At 32.7% G+C, this 12,964-nt stretch overlaps 1 protein-coding gene across 1 annotated transcript; it reads left to right on the top strand.

The window, feature by feature from the left end:
* Positions 1-370: 370 nt before the first annotated feature.
* LOC143056620 (potassium voltage-gated channel protein egl-36-like) lies at positions 371-7,748 on the top strand. Its single transcript, XM_076229777.1, has 2 exons — positions 371-868; positions 6,816-7,748. Exons 1-2 carry the CDS (start codon positions 392-394, stop codon positions 7,716-7,718), a joined length of 1,380 nt encoding a protein of 459 aa, XP_076085892.1. The 5' UTR covers positions 371-391; the 3' UTR covers positions 7,719-7,748.
* Positions 7,749-12,964: the final 5,216 nt, after the last annotated feature.

Genomic DNA, 12,964 nt, shown 5'->3' with positions numbered 1-12,964 from the left:
GTTGATAACTTTAACTAAAGAGACATTTAAACCCCAAATAAAAGCTTATAACGACTTAAGTATAAAAAAAGACAACTTTAATAGATGATCAATAAAATATGCTTCTGTTTCCGCTCACAGGTACATGCAATTATCCTAAGAAAAATCTATTTCTATTTCAACTTATTAATTATTGCTATCTTGATTGGAATCACATGGCGTTCAACCACGTCGTTTGTAATGTACCGCATCATTATATCCAGGTGTAACAAAATTAAAAGAGAGAATTAACGATTGATGTTACTGTCAGTATAAAGATTTATCTCCAGCTAATTTGTTCCTACTGTCAGCAGATTGTGGAGGATTAAACACTAATTTGTTTATATACTATATTGCAAAGACTATTTAAATTATGGAAGAAAAGCGAATAGAAATCGACGTAAATGGTCAAAAGTTTAAGATTTCACAAGACATTGTAGATAAAATTACTCTTTCTGATTGTGAGGCGTCAAAAATATTTTTAGATAAAAAATCAACAGAGGATAATGTTGTCTATTTCGAGCGAAATGCAGGACTTTTTGGATCAATACTTTGTTACTATCAAGGTAGAACCCTTCATGTGCCATCAGGATTCTGTCCCGGGGAGTTCAAAGATGAGCTGAAGTTTTGGGGTATTGACCCTAAGCATTTATCGAAATGTTGTATGGGTCAATTTATTACATTCTGTGACGACCAAGACGTACTACAAATTCTAGAAGACGACCAAATCAAGAAAGAACAGAATAAGACTGAACTCATCACACGAAAGGAGAGTGAAGGCATGTGGAAATGTATTCAGGCCAAAGGATGGCTTGTACTTGAAGAACCTAGTACTTCTATTCCTGCCAAGGTTTGTACATTTTGTACATAAGTGAATTTTGCCTTGAAAACTCTAATCCGTGCAGGATAACTCTTCTGGCTTTAATTTTCTTTTTTGAAGTATGGTGATGTTCAGGTAAATCCTTCGTTATTCAAATGAATTACACCAATTTTCTGTTAAGTTCTTCGTCTTATTCAATTCCTCTTTCTTTGATACAATGGTTGTATCCCGATGATCATGTAAATTCTTTGTTAACATTTTTTTTTCTGTTCAAAGGAAGTTTATCGATGTTCTGTAAAATTCTTTCATTAAAATCGTTTTGACGTCAAGCAACCATTAATTATAATGATAATTATATTTTAAAAATACACCAATATGGGTTAAGCAAACACAAATACAAACATATGAAATACAGATAGTAAATCGTTAAAATATAAACATAAAAAACATTAGAATTTAATCCGGTCTCCTTACATTTATTTTGAGCAAATGTATTAATCAATGAATCTAGTTGTTTCATTTGAATTTTCTTTTTTCAATTTTATTATTATTGGGCCAATATATTCATACCACCTTTTCCCCAAACATAATTCATTTGTAATTTCGCAAACTTATACCTATAAGGAGAGTATCTTCTTGATTAGCTCGGTCATTTATTTTCAAAGGTTCCATACTACCCACAAACTAATAAAGGTATCGGAAGTCATTGAATAGTGTTTTTAAATGAATACAAAATGTAAGTCGTTTTGTATGCCTCACCTACGATAGTAGAGGGGCATTATGTTTTCTGGTCTGTGCGACCGTCCGTCTGTTCGTCCGTCCGTCCGTCCGTCCGTTCGGCCCACTTCAGGTTAAAGTTTTTGGTCAAGGTAGCTTTGGATGAAGTTGAAGTCCAATCAACTTGAAACTTAGTATACATGTTCCCTATGATATGATTTTTCTAATTTGTTTACCTCAATTTCATGGTCCATTAAATATAGCAAATGATAGTGCGAGTGGGGCATCCGTGTACTATGATCACATTCTTGTTTAATAATATATTTGAACAAAAGCACATATTCGTCAAATTTTTAAAAACTAAAAAGGGAATAGAAAAGGGACAGCAATGTATTGACTACTAAGATATATAAAAAAAAAATTGTATAATAATCAAAACATTGGGAAAGAAAAATAGTGTATAAAATTAGAAACGTTTTCCGACAAACTCTATCAGCAGAGAAAGACCACTATCATAATATTGCACCAGCGCCCAACTATTCAGCATAAATTTTCGAGTTGATACGATATTCCGGAACTTGTGTTTTTTAATAAAGGGATGCTACACTGAAGCTTTTACATGTTAGGCTAGAAGTAAAGTTGAAGCCATCCCTTTGAAAATTTGCCGGCCGCCACCAAGAGCATGTTGACCGTTATGCAATATCTCGTTCACATAAATTGAAACCACAATCTATTCTTTGAATTTGAGATAATAATAGATAAAAAGAGACGCCATATTATCAAATTTGTACTTACCTGAGCAACACGACCGGCGCTGCATGTGGAAAAAGATCTGCTTACCCTTACGGGTCACATGGAATAATCCCGATTTAAGATGAGGTTGTGCAGCTGTCTTTAGTTGTTTATGCTATGTTTTTAGACTCCGGATTGTCTTTTTCGTCGTTTGTCGATTTCTGCTATTCCTTCGATATCTCTCGCCTCTCTCCTTCCAAAAAAGAATACACAAGAACGACAACACAATTATATGCGTACAATAAAGATTATTGTATCAAAATACCCCCTTCCCGTCTATCATCTTACATTTATTGTATAAACTTAAAATTAAAACAAGCCAAAATATGAATAAAAATGGTAAGTGTTGGTGGAACCCAGTGGCTCGCTTACTTTTGCTGTTAATTGCAGGCTCAACAAAAATGTGAAAAAAAATTAAAAAAAAAATCCTCTGTATTCTATCTTTTGATTGTAAGAAGCTTCTGTGCAAGTTTGGTAAAATTCCAGGATAATTTATGTATCTGATAAATATTTTAAAAACTTAAACTACAGACTGTATGTAACATTGTTAATTGGAAGAAAACTAAGTCCATTTATAAATACAATACCGAAAAAGAAGATTTTGTTTTACAGAATTTACTTCTGGATACGATCTTATGATCGTATACAAGCTTCTGTCCAAGTTTGGTAGAAATCCATGGTAGTTTAAGAAAATTATTAAAATTCCCAAAACTTTAACCACAGAGTGAATATTTGTGGCCGCTGCCGACGACGACAACGACGTAATGTAGGATCGCTATGTTTCGCTTTGTCGACAAAATTCGAAGGCTCGACAAAAATGCAGATGATTTTTTACAAATATATGATACAAAATGGTAAGCTTGTATTAAGTCCATGAGGTAGAGACACGAAATGGTGAAGGTACGAAATGACTTGCTACCTTGAATAATAGGCTCCGGACATGGATCACACATTTGAGACCAAATACAGAATTTTTGAGTGCACTCATGTTTTCATCCCATATCCCCAATAACGTTGGATATAATGTAACAGACAAACATAACAAATTGTAAAAATCGTGGTTTACCATGTTTGCAAGTGGCACAAAAACAAGTTTTAAAAAAATACAAAATGCCACAAGCACCAATCTTAGTGTACTCGCAGTTACTAAAAGCTAGTTCAAAGTCAATTTGAATTAACACATTCATCTCGTTAACAGTCAATGAAAAACATGACTTTGTGTAACGCCAAAATATAAGTATCGTCAGGATGTTGAATCATAATTATGATGGTCAGTTATTGTAATAAGTGTAAGTCATGATTTAAATACTTATTATAAAAGTTTTCTGTTGCTATAAGAATTAAAGAAATCATAAAGTATTTCCATACAAACCAAACCAGAATTGCTAGTTTTCTGGTGCAATTCTTGATTACAAAATGCACAAAATGTCGCTGCACTGGTTTCATTTTTGCAACATAAAGAAGAAAATTATGTGCATATAAAATAGCAGCTTTGCCTAAATTGGTGTAAGCATGAATTTCAACATAAACTGAACAAGGTGAAAATTTGTTTATGAAGTAACAATTTAAGAATTATATTAGTATATACAGCAAATGTCATGAATGCATGCACCCCCATTTTTTTTAAATATTGTATGATTGTTCAACATAGTTTGCATTTTGTTTAATAACATTTCAATACCGTTATGCCTGCACAAAGTCAGGAATAAGACAGCTGTTTCCATTCCTGAGAGGACTTTCCTTGCTGCATTGAAGACATATTTTTGACCTTCTGTTCTATTGCATTTAATAGAAAAAGAGGACTTTGTGGCAAATAAATCAGGTTTTTATAGAAAATCCACAGCCTTTATCCTTGTACTCTCATATTTGGCAATTTAATGACTGATAGATATAGGATTATTGCATTCAGTGCTAGCATTGATTTCCTTAAAACAAGTTTATAAATGTAGTTATTGGTTAAGACAAGTATAAATATGGCAAAAATCAGTTACACCTTTTAGGGTGTGCTCGACTTTAGTGACTCAGAACGAGGATTTTTGGAATTTACAGGTTACTTACAACTTTTTGTAAAAAATAAACACTAGCACATCATAGAAAATCAAGTGAGTAATTTATCTTTCAAATTTTATAACAAAAATCTCTGTATTTTCTATAAAAATCTTGATTTATTTGCCACAAAGTCCTCTTTTTCTATCAAATGCAATGAAACAGTAAAAAATAATGCTTTGCATCAAGTTTCCCCTTGGAAAATGTACTAAATGGCCTATCTATATTATTTATTATATCTTTAGTTTTGATACAATTGAGGTTTGAAAAATTCGTCCAAAAATTGCTACAGAAGGGTACATAAACCTTAACTTCTAAGTAAACAGAGGAGAAGAGATTTTAAATTAATTATCACAGCAATAAACAGAACACTTTCAAGTTTTACAATACCAAATTGTTTCGATTGTTAAAAACAACCATTAAGGTCGGATCAATTTAAGGTTCCAAGCTTGACTTACAATTTTTATAAATAGTAAATATGTAATGTTTAATTATAAATGAAGCATAGGCCCGTGTCAATGAAAGTTTCCTAAGATAGGTCCTACGATATAAGGACCTTATTTATTTTTGTTATGGTATACAACAAAGCCATCTGAGGAAATTCCTAGCAACCGTTGTCCTAGGACCATCCTGACACATTTATTAAATTGATCAAAATGAAATGACAAAATATGTGTTTAACGTAATACTAATAGATACGTTATCACATGTATGAACTATAAAATAATAATTCATTTCATACATCAACAAAACTAAATAGTCAAAACACTTTGTTGGACGCATTATTCGTGCTGCAATTTTATCTATAATAATAACAATATTGTCCTTCGGTCCACTCGATTCAATACATGTATTGAATCAGCATAAGTTATAAAAGAAGTCAGATCCCCCCCCCCCCTGCAAACCGAAATTAAAATATTTTCCGCAATTCAATTATTATTGCACGATTGTGTTAGGTGCAAACAATGTTGTTTATGGTGATTAAATGTGCAAGCTTCCAAATGGGCAGCACGAATTATTCAAATGACAGTATTAATATGACACCAGCAGACATACCTTTTGGAAAGATATGATTGATGCCCATTTCATATGATTTTGTATAATGATTATGCTTTTAGTTCTTAAAGCACTTCATCAAATGAATCCAGAATATTTCAATGTATTTATATATGTTCACCATGTAAGTTCAAGACAAAGTTCTTGGAATATGCTTATTATTCCAAAAAACTCAAATTGAATACTAGAAACGCTCGTTGTTGATATCTGGAAGTATTTGATGAATTGATGATATTTCTACACATTCCAAATAACAAAACCAATTATCTTTTTTTTACAGTTATTGAGGAATATGTTGTTATATTAGCTTAATTATAATAACATTTTTGTAACGATACTGTTTTGTACATAATAGCGTCATGATAGAGTAGAATTTGTGGTGACGTTATAGTAGACATCAATCGTTTTAATTTAATTTTCCGTTAAAAATCAAACTTCTAGAACATATAACTTGATAACTAACACTGTGTTAAGGACTTTTTTGCAGCAAGTGACGTCGTTTATTTTTGAATTGCATTTCGATTTCTAAAAATATTCTGAGGACCGACGAATTAGAAAATCTCGATAAAGTAAAACTATCTGCCGTTTTTTATGATTTCCAAATAAATTCTTTGTATTTCTGGTGTCTCATTCTGCTAATTTCATCAACTTGTATGACTATTTGAAAAACAGAAACGGTTACCCTCTTTTTTCTTTTATTTCTGATGTATTTTTGCAAGCAGAATCCACATGTAAAATTAAAAAAAACAAATCTGTGGATTAGTTAATTATGCCTTAAGGATATAAATTAAAGCTCAAGATATGCAACTTATAACAATAACAGTGAATGATAATGAGCAATGTATTTTGACAGGCAAGCAATGAATGCTGTACTAAATTTTATTCTGAACTTGATTTTAGAGAAACATATTTCTTCAAAATACTTAAGTGTGTGAGAACACAACTTGTACTGGAACCCCTGGGCTAAGGTCATTAATTAAATTTAAACATGTATGTATATGAGCATTTGAAATTATTTGTATACTGTTACACAATACCATATGTATGCTCATATATTTCTTGCACAACTATGACTATAATAATGAAAATGTTATTACTCAGTACACTTAATCCATAGATGTCTAAGTGTTAGTTCATAGAATGCGTATTATGCTTATTTATTTTACTTGCTTGCTTATTGTGCCACAAGATAAATATATGTTGATACTTGTAAATTCGTGAAGAAAAAAATAGATAAAAAAAAATGTATTCTGAAATTAAATACATCTTATATAATATAAATCACAAAACAGGTTTAAAATAAGCAACAAGTGGTTATTTTAATCTGACACCTTGTAGACTTCACAATTATGTTTATTAATTTCAGGTCTATTTCTTTACCAGTGCACTGTTCGTGTTAGCGTCTATATTTGGACTTGTCTGCCAGACACACCCATCCTTCAGAAGAAAGCTTATCCAATCTGAATGGGAAGAGTATTTTGGAGATGATTTCGACGCTTATAAAGGTCACTTCGATGGATCGAATACTGCAAATACAACAATCCCACCACTTCCAGAAATGGTCAGCACAAAGTTGGATTTCTTATATTATATTGAATTCATAACAGTGGCATACTTTACTGTAGAAATCATCACTCGATTTGTACTATTTCCTTACAAGTACACAAGTTTTTTCTGCGACTTTCTGAACCTCGTCGACATATTCTCTCTTGTGGTCATGTTTTCAATTTATTTTGCAAATCTCGCAAATCCGAAAGACAAATATGAAAAGTCTATTTTTGACATAATTCATTGTCTGCAGATAGTTCGAATATTTAGACTATTCCGATTGGTTAAAAACTTCACCGGATTTCGCGTGCTAATATATGCCGTTCGAGCCAGTGGCTTTGAAGTCTTACTGATGTCAATGTTTCTGGTTGTCGCCATGTTGATGTTCGGAGCATTTGCTTTTTTCTCTGGAGATACGGCGTTCCCGAGTATACCAGATTCATTTTGGTGGGCAGTTGTAACCATGACAACAGTTGGGTATGGCGATATGGTACCTACTATCGGATTATCAAAATGTATTGGCGGTCTGTGTGCAATCACAGGTGTTTGTTTGTTGGCGGTCATCATACCAATATTTGTAAACAACTTTGTCATGTTTTACAACTATTCAAAAGTATGGCGAACTGCTTCGGAAAATGATTACGCAAATGTTTCCAAGGCGCGTCCAAACTCGTGTCACAAGATAGTTCCGCATACCAAAGTAACACCACAATCTATTTGACATATTTACGCAACGATAATACGATGCGCATTTTTCATGCACCTGTCCAACATTATTTGAAACTCGTTTTGTCTACAATTGTATTTTAGGTACTTTCTTTATATCATGTTTGTTAGTTGCAAATTGATACTAGTGCTTTATTTGTGTAGCCTCTACTTGCCGACTTGTTTCTTTATTATTATGAGGCTGACTTCATGCAGGAACTTCTTAGGAAGAAAGATAAGAAGTTAGCAATATTCTTTAACTCTACTTTCCGCTATATAGATGACGTTCTTTCACTAAACAATTCAAAATTTGGTGACTATATGGAACGCATCTATCCCATCGAATTGCAGATAACGGATACTTCAGATACAGTTAAGTCGGCTTCATATCTAGACTTACATCTAGAAATTGACAATGAGGGTCGGTTGAAAACAAAACTTTACGACAAAAGAGATGATTTCAGCTTTCCAATTGTGAACTTTCCATTTCTAAGTAGCAACATTCCAGCAGCACCTGCATACGGGGTATATATCTCCCAATTGATACGATATTCCCGTGCTTGCATTTCCTATCATGATTTTCTTGATAGAGGGTTACTGCTCACAAGGAAGCTATTAAACCAAGAGTTCCAAATGGTGAAGTTGAAATCATTCCTTCGTAAATTTTACGGACGCCATCACGAGTTGGTTGACCGTTATGGAATAACCGTTTCCCAAATGATATCAGATATGTTCCTTACGTCGTAACTACAATCCCCTTCCCTTTCATGAATGTGACCTACCGAATTAGACTATTTACCGGATTTGTAATCACATAAGCAACACGACGGGTGCCCCATGTGGAGCAGGATCTGCTTACCCTTCTGGAGCACCTGAGATCACCCGTAGTTTTTGGTGGGGTTCGTGTTGTTTATCCTTTAGTTTTCTATGTTGTGTCATGTGTACTATTGTTTTTCTGTTTGTCTTTTTCATTTTTAGCCATGGCGTTGTCAGTTTGTTTTAGATTTATGAGTTTGACTGTCCCTTTGGTATCTTTCGTCCCTCTTTTACTAAATTTTATAAAATCTTCCTTAGGTAAAATTGATCTTAGATGGAACTGGCAGATTTTATATCATTTTTCATCATATAGCTTTTTAACTGTTTCAGTTCTTATACACAATTGTTTTTCAAATTTTCAACTGTGAGCGTGTCTGATGAAGGTCAATTCAGAAGATTGCTTCGGACGCATGATATCTACAAAGTGTTGTGTTAAATTTTAATTGTACAGGGTCGATACCTATGCTGGTGGATTATCAATGTCTGGGGCATCATCAGCTTAGTAGTCAGTTCTTCGCTACTGACATTATTTATAATGAACACTTATATCATGTCCGTTTATAAATTTTTAAGTTATAAAGAAACTACGTTTGCAACTCTCTAAGATAAAGTTGACCTTATTTTTACAGCTACGGCTTTCATATAATCGGCCTTGATCTATCCGGATGACGGCAAATCCAGAAAAAGGACTTCAGATGCATGCAATTTATAACGTTGTTTCATTTATGTAACCATTGATTATGATACTTATTGTTCCAAAGAGTGATAGAAAGCAACCTGAATTCTGAATAGTGCCACTTAATTAGAGTTAAAAAAATTGGTTCGTGTTGAGTTACCAAATTTCCCCCCTTGAAGCTTTAATACTCTTGATACAACCGATTTGAAAAGCCATACAATCAGGTTTAACCCACCATTTTTTTTAATATGTCCTGTACTAAGTCTGAAATATGGCAGTTGTCATCAAAGAGTCCGGTTCTATGTATGTTGGCGTTTGTTTCTGTTGCAGTTAATTGTTTCTGTTGTTCCGGTTTTTCCTCTTATATTTTGAGCGTTTCCCTCGGTTTTTGTTTGTAATTCAGGTTTTATTTGCTTGTTTATTTTGAGTTTGTAGTTTTTCTTTCGGCTTTCAATACTTTTATCTTATTCAATTCAACCTCCAACGAGGGAGATTGTAAGTCCCCGGGACATTCCTCTGACCACTAAACATGTATTATATTTACAAGCTGACCACACGGTATATGTTTTGCTTATTCGTGAAGACCATACGATGGCCTAAATTTGCTAAATACACATCATTTAGAATTCGTTGGCAATTATTCCACATTCCCTGATTTTATCTATCAAGATTTAACTAAGATATTGTTACTTGGGAAGACAAAAGGTGTGTAAATAAACTCATCATAGAAACCAGGACTAAATTTAGTATATACGCCAGACGCGCGTTTCGTCTACAAAAGACTCTTCAGTGACGCTCGAATCCAAAAAAGTTAAAAAGGCCAAATAAAGTACGAAGTTGAAGAGCATTGAGGATCAAAATTCCTAAAAGTTTTGCCAAATACAGCTAAGGTTATCTATGCCTGAGGTAGTTTTTACGGTTTATTGACTGATGCACAGACGATCCGCAGCTTGTATTGCATCCTTGTTAGTGTTATTATTGAAACGAAAATCACGTCCTCTGACAAAGTTTACAAGACAAGTGAATGATTTTATAGAAAGATATTTATAAGCTAGATGAAAGTTGCACTTTAACTTTATTGATGGCGTGAAATTCTTCAGGACATAGAACTTTAATGTCACTTGGGAATATCTGTTATATAGTGTTATTATTATGTCAACTTTATTCCATTTTCTAACAAATGAAAGAAAATAGTATTTAAAAGAAGTCACGATAACTTGTACCACAGATAGCAGATTGCACGATTCTTTTGTATGTTGGAGGTTAAAAATCACTATGTTGTTAAATCTCAAACCTAATGCATATGTTATTAAGATGTTAGAGTTATACTTTTATCATTAATTGTCAACCCTGAATTGTTCTAACTAAAACACTGCTTTCGTCAATATTTTTAAAAGATGTTCATATGAATCCCTAATTGAAATTTTGAATCAAACGTACGATATCTATTATTTCCGTACATATAGTGTTACTTTTGTTCAAGATTTTGACTTTCAACATACTATAAATAAAATGATTTCCACTTTGTATTTGTATATATTATTCGACTTTGTATTCAATGGGTTTAACATCTTTTACTGGAATGGCTCTTTGCCTTTTTTTTTGGATATTACTAAACTGTTATTATTCTCAATGCTCCAGTTGTGGGGAATTGATGTAGTCATCTACATGAACAAAACATTCATCTTTCCAATAAGATTCTGAATTGTGCCATCGATGAAATACCACCACCTTAAATATATACGTAATATTTGATTTTTTACTTTAAAAAAGAATATCATTATTTGATATTAATTTTAATAACCATTAATAAAAATTATGCAATACACTATTACTTGTGGATTGTTCATTTCATATTTGGTTGATACCGACAAGTTCAAGATTTTTTTTAACGAATTTAATACATGTAAGTTGTGTGAGACAAAATCAAAGAAAAAAAAGAATAGAAAGTGCTATAATACATTTTTGAGAAAAAAATAAAATAACAAAAATACCAAACTTCAAGAGAAATTCAAATTGGAAAGTGACTTATCAAAAGCTCAAACACATCAACGAATGAAAAGCAACTGTCATATTCCTGACTTATTATAAGCATTAACGGTTTTGATACTATCTCAAAATATGTTGAAATTTCTACCCTAGAACTGATTTGGATAATTCTACCGTAAAATATTTCTGGACAGTAATACTCAAAAACTGATCCTGACAGTGTCACCCTGGAAACGTTTTAGCATACAGCTGTTTCAAACAGTTATTTGACCGATTGTTTTTACAGTTTTAAATATAGAACAGAACTGCTCACATCAATTTTGCTGGACATTTAATCTTTGTAAATTTAATTATATTTTCTTATTCAATAACTGCATTTGTTTGATGTGTTTGAGCCTTGATTTTGCCTTTTGATTTTTGGATTGTCCTCGGAGTTCTGTGTTTTTGTGATTTTACTTTTTTTTCTATCGTTCTATCATTTCCAATTTCTGACAGCTCATTTATAACAGTTGGATATCCATCATCTTGTCATCTACCATTCAATTTTCCAAGTAAACGGATTTTCAACTAATTATATAAGACGGAATACTAACTAATAGGAAATGGAGTCTAATTTCCTTTTATGTTTTAGTTTATTACCATTTTTCTTCATAACATTGAAGGCTGTAAAAGGAAATTTCAAGTAGACTTCATTAATATTAAAGGAAATTAAATGGCGTATATCGGAATAAGTCTCCGTAATTACAGATACATTTAATTGAACAGATAAATTTGAAATATCAGTAGAATAATGAAACCTAATGCTTCAGTTATCACACATTTCCGATAATCTATATTACCTTTATATCAAATCTGAATTTAAGCAAACATTCAACGATTTGGAAACCATCTGTCTGTAGGATTAACGGTAATGGATTATACCAGATGCACATTTCGAAAATAAATGTCCCAATATTGGTGCTTGAGGCCAAAATGTTAAAAAAGAAAGCTTATTAAAAACATTTAGGATGATAGCAAAAAACAGACAAAAAGAAGTATAACCAAAGACGGGCACGGAATCTGAGCTTTTCATAACGGTATATATTCTTTAATTTGAAATCCTATCCGAAATTTTGTAGCAGCAATTAAATTAACACAATATCCGTATTTTCATGCATAGTATAGTGATACCAATGTCAACAGCAGATGTATCGACCTAGTGGTATAGCCTATTGTTGAAAAGACCGCGGTAAATGAGTGATCCCTTAGGTGACGGCGTCTGTCATACTCTAGATATAATATCATTTGCCATGGTTTCTGTCCTTTTAAAAGTAAAAAAGCTATAAGTGTTTCAACAATGCATCTCTCAGAATTTGATGTATGGCCATTCCGATAAGACTTGGCTTAAGGAATGACGGTGATCTCATCTAACTAGAGATGATGGATACTACAGATACAGTCTGCCTCATATCTTAACTTACATCTAGAAATTGACAATGAGGGTCAGTTGAAAACATACTTTACGACAAAAGAGATGATTTCAGCTTCCTATTGTGAACTTTCCATTTATATGTAGCAACATTTCAGCAGCGCCTGCATAAGGAGTATATATATCCCAATTGATACGATATTCCCGGGCTTGTATTTCCGATCATAGAGGATTGCTGCTCACAAGGAAGCTTTTAAACCAAGAGTTTCAAAAGTGGATGTTGAAATCATCCCTTCGTAAATTTAACGGACGCCATCACGAGTTGGTTGACAGTTATGGAATTACCGTTTCACAGATGATATCGGATATGTTC

This window comes from Mytilus galloprovincialis, chromosome 13, assembly GCF_965363235.1.
Source record: "Mytilus galloprovincialis chromosome 13, xbMytGall1.hap1.1, whole genome shotgun sequence".
Lineage (NCBI taxonomy): Eukaryota > Metazoa > Mollusca > Bivalvia > Mytilida > Mytilidae > Mytilus > Mytilus galloprovincialis.
This window is presented reverse-complemented; position numbering and strand designations above follow the sequence as displayed.